The 14,740-nt window shown below is 36.4% G+C and overlaps 1 protein-coding gene across 1 annotated transcript in view; it reads left to right on the top strand.

The window, feature by feature from the left end:
- AK9 (adenylate kinase 9) overlaps positions 1 to 14,740 on the top strand; it is a 131,158-nt gene that overhangs the window by 73,024 nt on the left and 43,394 nt on the right. Inside the window, 5 exon segments of the mRNA XM_086707568.1 lie at positions 4,315 to 4,404; positions 4,876 to 5,076; positions 5,452 to 5,573; positions 12,320 to 12,532; positions 13,995 to 14,255. Of these exon segments, the coding sequence (XP_086563694.1) occupies positions 4,315 to 4,404; positions 4,876 to 5,076; positions 5,452 to 5,573; positions 12,320 to 12,532; positions 13,995 to 14,255 (887 nt within the window).

Genomic DNA, 14,740 nt, shown 5'->3' with positions numbered 1-14,740 from the left:
AGAGAACCTACTTTGGATGTTCTAAAGCCAGCATCCTATTCTAGTTAGGGTCAGTTCTAGCCCAATTCTAGACAATGTTGACATGACTAGGCTTCTCCAGGACTGGTTTGCTTCTGTAAAATGGGTCTCTTTGGCCATATTAAACCATATTTTACTTCACAGAGGGGCTTGCATCTGGTTTAACTAGTGATTACTTCTTCTATCCAAGGGTCTCTTTCTTCATAAAGTATTCTCCTCTAAATTACTTAAGGAGGCAATTATGAACACAGCCCAAGTGCCCATTGCATAAAGAAGATATGGTGCGTATACACACACACACATACACACACACACACACACACACACACACACACACACACACACACAGTGGAATATTATTCATCCATAAAAAAGAATTAAATCTTACCATTTGCAACAACATGGCTGGATCTAGAGGGTATAATGCTAAGCAAAATAAGCCTGTCAGAGAAAAAAATAAATACCATATGATTTCACTCATATGTGGAATTTAAGAAATAAAACAAATGAACAAAGAGGGAAAAAAGAGACAAACCAAAGCACAGAATCTTCACTATAGAGAACAAACTGATCGTTATCAGAGGGGAGATGGGTGAGGGAATGGGTGAAGTAGGTGAAGGGGATGAAGAATACAATTATCTTTTTTTTTAATTTAAATCCAAGTTAGTTAACATACAGTGTAATAATGATTTCAGGATAGGATGTAGTGATTCATCAGTTACATATAACACCCAGTGCTCCTCCCAGTTCTCCTCCCAACAAGTGCCCTCCTTGATGCCCATCACCCATTTAGCCCATCCCCGCACCCAACACCCCACCAGCAACCCTTAGTTTGTTCTCTGTATTTAAGAGTCTCTTATGGTTTGTCTCCCTCTCTGTTTTTATCTTATTTTTGCTTCCCTTCCCCTACGTTCATCTGTTTTGTTTCTTAAAATTCCACATACATGTGAAATCATATGATATTTTTCTTCCTCTGACTTATTTCACTTTAACATAATACAGAAGAGTACAATTATCTTGATGAGCACTGAGTAAGGTATGGAATTGTTGAATCACTATATTGTTCACCTGAAATTAACATAACACTGTATACTAACTACACTGGAATTGAAATAAATATGAATTTTAAAGCTAAGGTGCTTATTTTAAAGTCTCCTAAGCTCCACCCAAGTCCTGGTTGAAGCAAGTATAGGATGGAGTTTAGGAATCTATATTTTAATGAACACCTCAGGTGATTCTTATACATGCTCACAATTGAGAACTGTCATAGGTGAAAAAAAATTAGGCTAAAGAAAAGTTTTATTAATGGTTGCCTTACATCATGGAAAAAGGTCAGTATTGTACTTACGAAAAACGTGGTCCTGAAAACTTACACTCACGGGTGACTTAGCTGCATACTGTATCCACAGGTCACAGTGAATTGATATATCGAATAGAATATAGACAAGTTGAAATTTAGAAAATGTCTCTCAGACAGTGATCATGGTTCTGATATAATTGACATTAAATTGTGTATTTAAAAATCACTCAGATACCCAGTCAAGTTTGACGTGATATGATAATTATAGGAAACATACAAATAGAAAGATGGGAGAAAATCACCATAGTCCTGCCAGCAAGAAGCAACAAATATTTAATATTCTGATATATTTCCTTTCAGTTTTCCTAAGCATGGTATTTTGTTTTGTTTTGACCTGTGACTTGATTGGACTCAAGCCTAAGAGAAAGGTTTTCTCTGGGACATTTCTTTTTTTTTTTTTTTTAATGTTTATTTATTTTTGAGAAAGAGAGAGAGACAGAGAGAGACAGAGAGACAGAGCGCAAATGGGGGGGAGGGGCAGGGAGACACAGAATCCAAAGCAGGCTCCAGGCTCTGAGCTGTCAGTACAGAGCCTGACATGGGGCTTGAACCCACGAACCATGAGATCATGACCTGAGCCAAAGTCGGAAGCTTAACCTACTGAGCCACCCAGGCACCCCCATGTTCTTTTTTCTTTTCTGCAGAGATGCTCAGAAGATATTCTTCAATACCATTATGTTTTTTAACTTTGCTAGTATGTGAGTGATTTTTCCTGGAATTCAGTGAGCTCTTTTTATCTTCATACTAGTCTTTGTCTAGCTTAAAATGGTTTTCTTCAATTATACCTTCATTTATTGCTTCAGATTCCTTTTTCAGGATTACTTTTTATTATTTTTGGTTAGTTTCTGTTTCTCAACCACATTAATCTTTTCCCTGATAGTTTTGATGTCTTTTTTCTTTTTCTCTGTATCTTTGGAAGGTTGTTGTTCTCCACCTGAGATTTATTTTCTGCTTCTTATTGCCTCTATCCTGATGCATATTTGAATCTGCTATTGCATTTTACATTTCCTTGCATTGCTTTCTTATTGGAACTAGCTTTCTTGCATTCCTGCCTTTATCTTAGGTTGGTCTCTCTTTTTTGCTTCATGATTCTTATTTCATAAGCTATGTTGTCTTCCTGTGCTTTTTGAGTATACCGAGCATGTATTTTCTAAAATTTACTCTGCTTCATAAAAGAAGTCCTTTTCTTTTATGATTTAGATCATTTTATGATGAAACAAATTCTTCATCTAAATCTTTGGTTTAATAACTCTTTCCCTTCACTATAACATCTTTTCAAGGGCCTTGTCATTATGTTGTTGTTGTTGACTTGTCCTTGAATGGAGCAGATTATATTGAGCTCTAGCAGGTAGAGTAGGGAAACCAACAGGAAGAATAGGTGGAATATTTATAAGAATCATCCCCCAATCCACACACATTCTTGTGCATGCACACACACACACACACACACACACACACACACACACATTTTGCTTTAATGTTTTGCCTGGTACTCTCAGATATAGACCTGAAGGTAAAGTTAATGTGCATTGGCCTAGTTCAAGTGGTGATATTTAGTAAATATTCATCTTATCTGTCTCTCCTATACTGCGCTGGATCTTCGTCATCTCTGACTATTTCATTCCGTAATTAGCCAGAGAAGCTAAGACAGTTTAGAAGTCCCTGTATATTCTTGGTGTTCTTCTTATCTTCATCATGATTTATAATGCTTTTCTTTAGATAAGTGAGCACATTAAAATTAAACATATCACCACCAGACCAGCCCTAGGTTTGTCCTCTTCTATATCCTACTCCCTTGACTATTTTTTTAAATGTTTATTTATTTTTGAGAGACAGAGAGAGACAGAACATGAGTGGGAGGAGGGGCAGAGAGACACAGGGAGACACAGAATCTGAAGCAGACTCCAGGCTCTGAACTGTCAGCACAGAGCCTGACGCGGGGCTCAAACCCACAAACCATGAGATCATGACCTGAGCCCAAGTCGGATGCTTAACCCACTGGGCCACCCAGGGGCCCCTCCCTTGGGTATTAATTATAGAATTCTGTAGAAAGAGGACCCAACTGTTACTTTAGCTTGGAAAACAGTTTCCAGTGTTACAGAATGGAGCTATATAGAGAATATTACATAAATATGTTATATATTTGGTCTACACAAAATTTCTGTTTCAGAACTAGGAGAGACTATAAAGTGAGAAGATAGACAACTAGTTCTTCCTTCCTTGAACCATCTCTGCTGGATCTGTATGTGATGCACGTCTTATAACATCCAGAAAAATAGTGTTCTATCTATATCTTCAATACACACACAGCTGGGACTTTGATATATCATTGTCTTTCATTGTCACTTTATGATTTTTTGGTATATTTTCATGGGTGGATTAAGAAATTAAAAGAGGGGCACCTGGGTGGCTCAGTTGGTTAAGCGGCCGACTTCGGCTCAGGTCATGATTTCGCAGTCCGTGAGTTCAAGCCCCGCGTCGAGCTCTATGCTGACAGCTCAGAGCCTGGAGCCTGTTTCAGATTCTGTGTCTCCCTCTCTCTGACCCTCCCCCGTTCATGCTCTGTCTCTCTCTGTCTCAAAAATAAATAAATGTTAAAAAAAAAAAGAAATTAAAAGAAATATCAGGAACTCCTAGTCTGATGCCATGTGAACAGAAGTCTGAATAATATTTAACAACAGTTATCACTCAGAATTATATGTGCCATGTGTATATTATTTTGGTCAATGTCCTTTTATATATTTTTAAATATTCTTCATTTTTCACTCTATATTATTAAATATTTTAAGCCATACTTTACCTAACAGGAACTGTATTTTCACTTAGACATAGTATACACAATTACACTGTGTTTTGAAATTTTCTTTGTGCCAAAAATTTCATAAAGGAATGGTGTTTTAAAATTCAAACACTAACTATTAGCTTTATTTTTTAAGTATCTGAGCCTGGGGAGGATACTACAGTTGGAACAGACATTTCAAAAGGATCCAAAGAGGCCCTGGAAATTAAAGAATTGTCGGAAACAGGTTAGATTATAAAAGTACTTACTGTGTGAAAGTACTTTTCAAATTCTTTTACAAAGGGCGTAGTCCCTTATTTTAGGCATAGTACCAATTTCCTACTTATTTTTTTCTATGTTGTATACCAGTTGATATGTATTAATTTAGCTTATTACATTAAAAATATATGTAGCCAACTTATAGTACTGTTTTTCATCAAATTTTATTTTATACATTAACAGTTAAAGTTGCTATATGAAATTATTAATAATTATCCAAATAATTTTGATTTTATTAATAATAATTCATTTAAGCCATTATAAAAAACAAAGCATAATTAAAATATGATTTGTGAGTGTAATATTATTAATTAGAAAACTAAGTTTATTTCTTTCAAATGTTTTTAAAATACTATAAAGTATAAATTATTTTCGCAATATGTCTAAAGATATAATATTTGAAGATTCTTTTTTCTTTCCTTTAACCTTTACTCAAAAGTTGTACTCCCTGAGTTTCCAGAAGATGCTTATCCTGATGTTCCTGAAATGGAGCCAATTAAAGAGAAGGTTAAAAATTTCAACTTTGGCTGGAAACAGCTGGAACCAGCAATCCATGAGTCTTTCGTTCAAATTTTAAACTTGGAGATTGCTGACAAAACACCAGAGGAACTACTTCAAAAAGTAGTTGAGATTATGGAAAGTAAGAGCCACAATCATAACATTTATTGTCAAGAGCAGGTAATATTATTAAAAGCACCGTGAAAGTTTAAAGTCTTTCTTGATGGTTTGGGAAGTAAAACATTCAGCATATTCAAGGTTGATATTTAAAATATTTAGCAACCTCATCTTGCAGGCACCTGCCAATCATAACAGTTCCGGGGCACAAAGCACTGGCCAAATTGGCCGGTTGTCACTTAAAGAATTTGTGAAGTCCTGTTTGCATACACATTTAAACTAAGATCAGTCATTATAATCAAATTTCCTAATATTTGACTACTTTTTTATGCTAATATCCTTTTATTCTAAAAATATCTTCCCAAAAGTTACTACTTTTTTTTTTTTTTTTTTTTTACAGAACCCTTCCAGTATGCAGGATGGGAGTTAACTATGGAAGATTATGATGAAGAAACAGAAGACTATCAGGCCGACGCTGAAGTTGAGGAGGAGCTAGAAGAAGAAGAGGAAGAAGAGGAAGAGGTATATGACTCCTTTATTACCTTTCATTCACATTGGTCACATCATTGAAAGTGCACATATCCAGAGTGGTAACTAGCACTTTTGGACCCCAAGAAAACAAGCAGGCATCCTCAATGTTATAAATAAGCATTTTCAACACACTTTGCCTCTACCCACCTTTGCTTGACCCCTGAAATGCCAGGGCTAGTTAGACAATATTTTACACCCATGAGAAAAGAAAAGGGAAATCTTTAAAAAAACTTTTCCACGAAAACATTTATAGGTATTAGAGACAGAAATATTTAACAGAAGTGGGTGTTTTATGTAAAAAACAGATAGCAATGGCCTCTTTGGGAGGCTGCTAGTATGATAATAAGTAGCAGTATTCTCAAGTGGAACAAGTCATTTTCAGGCATTAAACTATTCCCTTAGCAAGAGAATTTTGATAAACATTCTCATTTGATAGCCACACAATTCATGTGTCTATCAGTAATAAAATAAGAAGTGATTCTTTTAATTTTAGGTTTTATCAATTCTTTTTTTTAAATTTTTTTTTAACATTTATTCATGTTTGAGAGACAGAGCATGAGCGGGGAAGGGGCAGAGAGAGAAGGAGACACAGAATCCAAAGCAGGTCCCAGACTCTGAGCTGTCAGCACAGAGTCGGATGCGGGGCTCGAACGCACGAACTACAAGATCATGACCTGAGCCGAAGTCGGACACTCAACCCACTGGGCCACCCAGGAGCCCCATAGGTTTTATCAATTCTTTTGAGGCTCCTAGACCCAGTTCCAACATGAGAGGAGGTCCTCCCCAACACAACACCTAGCAGTACTCAGACACCAGCAGGGTCTGAGAATTCACTTCGATTCTGATACTGTCTACTTGGAGATTCCAGAGGTTAAGGGTTCAGTCCTTAAGGACTGCTCCCCCCTCCCAACCTAGATGCCAGTCACAGCCCCAGGTTATTTCCCGTGCTTCTGACTGACTGGCTACAGATTAGGGGTTCCAATAACCTCCTTAGGTTCAATTACTTTGCTAAAGCAGCACACAGAACTCAGGAAACCACTTACCTACATTTACCAGTTTACTAAAGGATGAGATAAAGAATACTAATCAACAGCCAGATGAAGCAATACATAGGACAAGGTCCTGAACAAAGAACCTTCTTTCTGTCCTTGTGGAGCTTGGGGCCCTGCTTGGTAGGACACGGAAGCTCTTCTAAAAGAAAAGACCAAAAAGCTGTCCTCATGGATTTTTATGGAGGCTTCATCATATAGTCATGATTGGCTAAGTCTTTGGCCATTGGCTGATTCAACCTCCATCCCCTCTCCCCCACCCCACCTGGGAAGGTGGGCGGTAGAACTGAAATTTCCACCCTTCTAATTGACATGCAATAACCCGGCTGAAACTAAAAATAATTATGTTAAGAGAAAGAAGCCCAACAAAAAAAGAATACATCCTGTATGATTCCATTTACATAAAAATTTAGAAAACTAATTATAGTGCTAGAAAACAGAGCAGTGGTTGCCTGGGAATGGGGCAGGTGGGAGGCAAATAGGAGCAGGAGGGAGAGATTTTACAAAGAAGTGTGAGCAAACTTTTGGTATTCATGAATATATCCATTATCCTGGTTGTGGTGATAGTTTCACAAATGAATACTTGTGTGAAAATTTATCAAATTTTATACTGTAAATATGTGCAGTGTTTTAATGTTTGTTATACCTCAGTCAAGCTGTTAAAAGTATTAATGGTGGTTATATCTCAATGATGAACTTACAAGCAATTTTTATTTTTTAAATATATTATCTGATTTTTTAGCACTAGAAATATATAATTTTCACATTAGGAAAAATCAACAACAAAGATATTTCCCTTTTACCAAACAGAAAGTACAAAAAGAAACAATAGTTCTACTGCTACACCAGAGTTCAGGAATCACACCAAGATAGGCCCATGTGTCTCTCTTTTCTTATCAATCTTGCCTATACTTCGGGTGCATTTAAATCTGTGTATTATGTCTTTCTGTATCTGTGGGAAATTAATTATTGCCTCTTTTCCATCTCTTCCTTTTTTTCTTCCATAATACCTAATACTAATTAGGTCTCTTGGATCTATCCTCCAAATATCTGTATCTTTTCCCTCAAATTCTCCAACTCTTTACTTCTTTGTTCATGTATTTGTAGATATGTCTTCCATTCATTCGTCTCATTTAAGACATTCACTGGGGTCCTACTGCTGTTATAACTAACTACCACAAAGTTAGTGGCTTAAAATAACAAAATTATCATACAGTTCTCAAGGTTGGTTCTCTGAAATGAATCTTACAGGGCTAAAATCGGTATTAGCTATGTTCCTTCTGATAGAGGAGAAAACTTTTCCTGTCTTTTCCAGCTTCTGGATGCCACCTGCATTCTTTGGTTTATGGCTTCTTCTTCCATCCTCAAAGCACATTATTTCAGCCTCTGCTTTCCATCATGTTATCTCCTCTTCTGCTTTGACCTTCTTGCCTCTCTCTTATAAGGAACTTTGTAATTACATTGGGCCCACTTGGATAATCTTCCCATCTCAACATCCTTAATCACATATGAGGTTCTCACAGGTTCTGGGGATCTTTGGGGGCCATTTTTCTACCACAAGTGGTCACTCTCCTCTTAGGCTCATTTATATATTTTGTTGGTGCCCATGAACTCTTTCTACTGTTTATTTGCATCTCTATTAATGTCCTCATCAATTTTCTCCTCAGAGATTGGGTTCTTTCCATCTGTGTTGCAAAGTTTTGTGGTCTATTTGATCTGACTGAACTTTCAGTTAACTAGACTCCCTTAGATGGGTGGTGGTTTTCTTTCTTCTTTTTCTTTTTGTATTCAGTAGGGTTCAGAACTGTTGCTGGAGTGCTTTAGGTGACAACATTCTCAAAAATTATAAAAGGCAAAGTGACTTCTCTCCCCATAGGTCAGGAGTACAGAGGCAGATAGGGCATATATTGATTGCTATGTGTGCCTATGACAAGCCCACGTTACCCAGATTCCTCATACTTGCTCAGATTCAGGTTTGGGGAGGACTCTTCCCACCCATACAACTCTTTCTTGGTCTTCTGCGGACCAGAGAGACCACAAGCACTTCCCTGGTCGTTGCTGATGCTAACATTCCCCAGGAAATCCAGAAACTCAGGAAAACAAAATTCCTCCTAGGACTTGACATCTTAACACTCTGTCTCTCTGATGTTTGTCTCCATGCACTCATCCAGCCCATAGTGGTAAATAATGCCATACAGTTCCCTCCCCTAGAATGTTTATGGATACCAGTTGTCTGCCCCAGCAGTTAAGTTTAAGAGAAAGGAAGGGAATGTCTTCATATCACCATTTTCCCAGAATCCCTTTTTCCAAGACACTCCACACATTGCGTCTACACACATACCTCACATTCTGTTTCTAAAATTTATTTAGGGATAATTCTGGACCCACCCATTATAAGGAAAAACTGGAGTCAACGAATGTAAGCCATTTACAATTAACTAAAAAAAAAATTTTTTTTTTTAATTACTCAAATGGATTGAGATATAAAAAACAAATGCTAACAAAAAAAGAGAAGCATTCTGGATATCAGTAAAAGTAGAATTGAAGGAGAAATGCATTAAAATAACACAACAAGGGGCACCTGGGTGGCTCAGTCGGTTAAGCGGCCGACGTCGGCTCAGGTCATGATCTCGCGGTCCATGAGTTCGAGCCCCGCGTCGGGCTCTGTGCTGACAGCTCAGAGCCTGGAGCCTGTTTCAGATTCTGTGTCTCCCTCTCTCTGACCCTCCCCCGTTCATGCTCTGTCTCTCTCTGTCTCAAAAATAAATAAAATGTTAAAAAAATTAAAAAAATAAAATAAAATAAAATAAAATAAAATAAAATAAAATAAAATAACACAACAAGATACTTTACACTGTCAAAGATAAGCAAAACTGGGCACTGAAGTGGTAAGGACAGGTTTTAATCAATACGGAAAAAAGTCCAGTGTGAACTGAACTCTGATTTGGACAGAGGTAGGTAGAGATTTTAAAAGGAGAATTAGGGAGCAGGAAGGGGAACAGCAGGAGCCCTGTAGACTCAGGGAAGTAAAAACTCGCCAGTGTCCATTGATGGATGAATGGGTAAAGAAGTGGTACATTCACAAACACACACACACACACACACACACACACACACACACACACACAGGAATATTATTCAGCCATAAAAAAGAATGATATCTTGCCATTTGCAACAACATGGGGGATCTAGAGGATATAATGCTAAGTGGAAGAAGTCAGTCAGAGAAAGACAAATATTATATGATTTCACTCATATGTGGAACTTAAGAAACAAAGCAAACAAAGGAAAAAAGAGACAAAAAACAGATTCTTAAATACAGAGAACAAACTAGTAGTTGTCAGAGGGAAGGTGGGTGGGGAGATGGGTGAAATAAGGAGATTAAGAGTACACTTAATTTGATGAGCACTGAGAAACATATAGAGTTGTTGAATCACTATATTATATACCTGAAACTAACATAACACTGTATTTAAATTATACTGGAATTTAAATAAATAAATACATGCATACATACATAAATAAATAAATAAAATTCTTAAAAATGCTTTAAGTAAAAACAATAAAAATAAAATTCTCATGAAACAAAATTATATTGACATACACATAGGTCAGAACTTATACTTTCAGTATCATTTGAGAGCATATATTTTTACTGCAAATTCAGCAATGCTTTTAAATAAAATTGTATCTTGGGGCGCCTGAGTGGCTCAGTCGGTTAAGTGTCCGACTTCAGCTCAGGTCACGATCTCGCGGTCTGCGAGTTCGAGCCCCACGTCAGGCTCTGGGCTGATGGCTCAGAGCCTGGAGCCTGCTTCCGATTCTGTGCCTCCCTCTCTCTCTGCCCCTCCCCCGTTCATGCTCTGTCTCTCTCTGTCTCAAAAATAAATAAACGTTAAAAAAATTTTTTAAATAAAATTGCGTCTTATAATTGAATGCATTATAAAAATCATATAAATGAGAACAAACATTGAAGAATTCAATACAATTTTTTTTAAATTTTTTTTTTCAACGTTTTTATTTATTTTTGGGACAGAGAGAGACAGAGCATGAACGGGGGAGGGGCAGAGAGAGAGGGAGACACAGAATCGGAAACAGGCTCCAGGCCCTGAGCCATCAGCCCAGAGCCTGACGCGGGGCTCGAACTCACGGACCGCGAGATCGTGACCTGGCTGAAGTCGGACGCTTAACCGACTGCGCCACCCAGGTGCCCCCAATACAATTTTAAATGTCACGTGGCCTTATCTCAGATTTATCAAAATCCTTAATTTTGAGAGATTATACATTTCAGCTTCAAAATAAAAAATGTATATATTCTTTTTTCTAGCCCTTAGCCCTTCAAAAAAAAAAAAAAAAAAGATTACATATAAATGCTTTGCAGTGTGGCAGAAGTAGAAATTAGAGTTACCAGGAAAAAAAAAACCACATGATACCCAGTTATATTTGAATTGCAAATAAAAGAATCATTTTTATGTATGGTACATACTTATACTAAAAAATTATTTGTTATCTGCAATTCAAATAAAACTGGGAACCACATTCTTATTTTTTAAGTCTGGCAACCCTAATTTAAGTGCATTTATTAGCAGGAAAAAGTTAAGCATTCAACTCAAGAATCTGGAAAAAAAAGCATAACAAAAGAAAGTAGAAAGGAAAGTAAAGTCAAAAATTAACAAAATAGAAAAAGAAGACAAAATAAAAACATTAGACCTAATTTCAAAAAAATGAAAAGTTGCGGACACTTGGGTGGCTCAGTCAATTAAGCATTCAACTCTTGATTGCACCTGGGGGGTCGTGATCTTGCCGTCATGAGATTGAGCCCCTCCATGCCGCATGGAGCCTGCTTGGGATTCTCCGTTCCTCTCTCTCTGTCCCTCCCCTGCTTGTGCATGCTCTCTCTCTCTCTCTCTCTCAAAGAAAAAAAAAAAAAAGAAAAAAGAAAACTTGGTTCACTGGGAAAAGTAATAAGACAGACAAACTTCTGAGAAGTCTAGGTAAAAAGAAGAAGCAAATAACATTTGAAACAAAAATAGGTATATAATCAAGATTTTAGAACAAGATTGTTTTAAATTACAGGAACTTTATACTAATAAATTTTAACATCAAGATTAAAAAGATTTTCAAAATATGAATTACTAAAATTTGCTTAAGAAGAATGATAAAAGCTGAAGAAACAAAAATAATAGAGGAGAATTACAAATTATTTCTAATATACCTTTGTTGATCAGATAATTCCTACATTGTTTAAAATCTTCCACATCACAGAGAAATAGCAATACCTCCCAGCTCATTTGAAGTTTACATACCTCTCATACAAAAATTGAACAAGAATGGTGCAAGAAACGTATAGATTAGTCTCATGTTTGATCCTTTACAGAAAGTTGTTCATTATATCTTGTTTTGGAGAATAAAAGAGGTCTGTTGTAGAATAGTCATGTAAAGTATTATTCCACTGGTATTTTTTAAATACTGTATTTGTGTCTAAATATATGTCTCGTTTTATATGTATATCAGTAAGATGTACTTTGAAAAAGGGGTCTGGAAGGATACACATAAAATTGTGGATTGTTTTAAAGGCATCTTATTATGGGTTAAGTATTATTCAAGATGCATTATTTTTTTAATTACATTTGAGTCTTGCATCAAAATATTTATAATACTGTTCTCCAAACTGAATAATATTTGTAGAATGAAGAAAGAATTAAAGAGAAGAGAAGGCACTTGGGAGATAGCAAGCACTTTTGTCCAGTGGTTCTCAAAGAAAACTTCATCCTACAGCCAGGCAGCATAGAAGAAGCAGCTAAATATCGAGAAAAGATCTACTACTTTTCAAGTCCTGAGGCTAGAGAAAAGTTTCTGGAGCATCCTGAGAAGTACGTGGCTCATAATGAGCCATTAAAGGTGAAAACAATACTCCTATCCCAATAATCACTCCTGAGTACTTGTTCAAGGACTTCCTGCCAACCCTCATCATTTTACTTAATAGTGAAGTCCCCGATCTGATATTAACAATATGGTGAAACTATCTAAGTTCCAAGAAGAACTTTTTGGAATATGCATAAAATAGTTATCTATTTTGATTTTTATAGTAATGCCTTGTGTCAAACCAACACGGACTATCTGTCTTTTTAGCGGAAGTAAAAAGACACAGCTGAATTTATTGCTTATATGTTAAGGGCTAGCTGTGCTGGTTAGTCCGTGTAGAGACTTCAGAGCAGTCTGCTGATCTTAAGACAGGGGATGAGTGGGATTCAAGGATTGGTGGACTTTCAGTAGGTTGACATTTGTAGAAGTGTGGTTACTCAAGTTCACACTCAGAGGCATGATCATAGGGGCACGTCTGTGCCTGACTTGGTTGACTCTCAGGAGCAAGGGCTGAACTGGCTCATTGGATTGAAAAAGAGTCCTGTTATATGGCTCTGAAGCAATCCATGTTTTCCTAAATTTGTGGTAACACTTTTTATTCTTATTTGTTTATCACCAATAATAAAAGAGCACACTGTGGTAATATTTTATCCATTTAAAAAATAAAGCACGCACATAATTGCACCAGGTTTAGACCAGAGCTTTCATTTTTAATTTTATTTTCTCACCCTATTCTACATGGATGTATTTTCTTTCTAGTGTATATAATATTTTATTATCTGTTTTTTTACTTAACATTGTATCAATGAAAGTTTACATATTTCTACATAGATCTCATAATGCTTAATTATTTAACATACCATTTTAACATCTAATTGTTAGACATTTTTCACAGTATTTTTCATAGTGTGATTTGTCATTGTGGATATGAATTGTGGATAGTAATTCCACATTTTGGATATCAACATTGTGGATAATAATTAAGAAATCTTTGGGCCTGTCATTCTTTTTTTCTCTTAAATTATTTTATTAGTATAATTCCCTAGCATGGGATTACAAGATCAAAATATACAAATCACAATAGATTGTCACTTATACTTTTGAGAACACCAATGCCTTCTTTCTTCTTCTTTTTTTAGTTAATTAAGCTCCACCCTCACAGTGGGGCTTGAACTCACAGCCCCAAGATCAAGGGTCACATGCTCTACCAACTCAGCCAGCTGGGTGCCCCTGACACGAGTACTTTCTTAAATAGAACATATGTAACATATAGATCATGATTTAAACTCTTCTGAAGTCCATTTCCATGAACTTCAATTTTTATGTGGTACCCAGGCAGACCATTGAAATATGTGGATGGTTGTGGCTTCTGATGCTGCTGGTGTTGTGAAGTGATAATTCAGTCTTAGAGAGGGCAATCAATAGGCCTAATGTTTTCTAAATTACCCAAAATTCCTTTTCTTCACTCTCCTCCTACTCTACCTCTCTCCTGTGGCAGGCTCCTCCAATAAGAATATGCCTTCTGGGCCCACATGGCTCTGGTAAAACTGTCTGTGGAAGATACTTAGCAGAAAAATTGGGCATTTTTCACATTCAGTTTGAAGAATTTCTTCAAGAAAAACTAATGCTCAAAACTGGAAAGAAAATAGGAACTGAATTTGAAGAAGATTCTGAGGAAGAACAGTTTGCAAAACAAGAACTTGAAGAACTTGCCATTCAGGCCAATGTCAAGATTGAAGAAGAAAATACAAAGAAACCGGTAGTAATATTAATACTCTATTTGCGGATAATTATGCTTACCGGTATTACTTTTGGAAGTAGAATATAAGCAGTATAAAACTCTATAAAGTGAGTTAGGTCATCCTCCCCATATGTTATTTACAAATTTTACTGCTCATCTAGGATACAAAATGGTAAGTTTTACATGACTCCAGTAAAAATCTGAACAGCTTTCCCTGACAGGACTGTTTATAGCATTTATTTGGGACTATGTTATTTGATGTCTGACCTAGACTATAAGGTTTTCCAATATCATGTTCTCTGTTTTCTAACAAATACAAAAATCTGCCCCAGTACCAGCAGAGATCTCAAAATATTAATTTCTAATGATGCATCATAAGAAATTTTATGTCTTTTAGATGGTTTTTTCCTGGGGTTGTAAAGAGAAAGTTCTTCATTCAAACTCACTTATTTTTAGAGAGAGAGAGCGTGCGAATGGGAGAAAAGAGGAGAGGGGCAGAGAGA

The sequence above is a fragment of the Puma concolor genome, chromosome B2 (genome assembly GCF_028749965.1).
Source record: "Puma concolor isolate L17-30 chromosome B2, mPumCon1.1.hap2, whole genome shotgun sequence".
NCBI lineage: Eukaryota > Metazoa > Chordata > Mammalia > Carnivora > Felidae > Puma > Puma concolor.
This window is presented reverse-complemented; position numbering and strand designations above follow the sequence as displayed.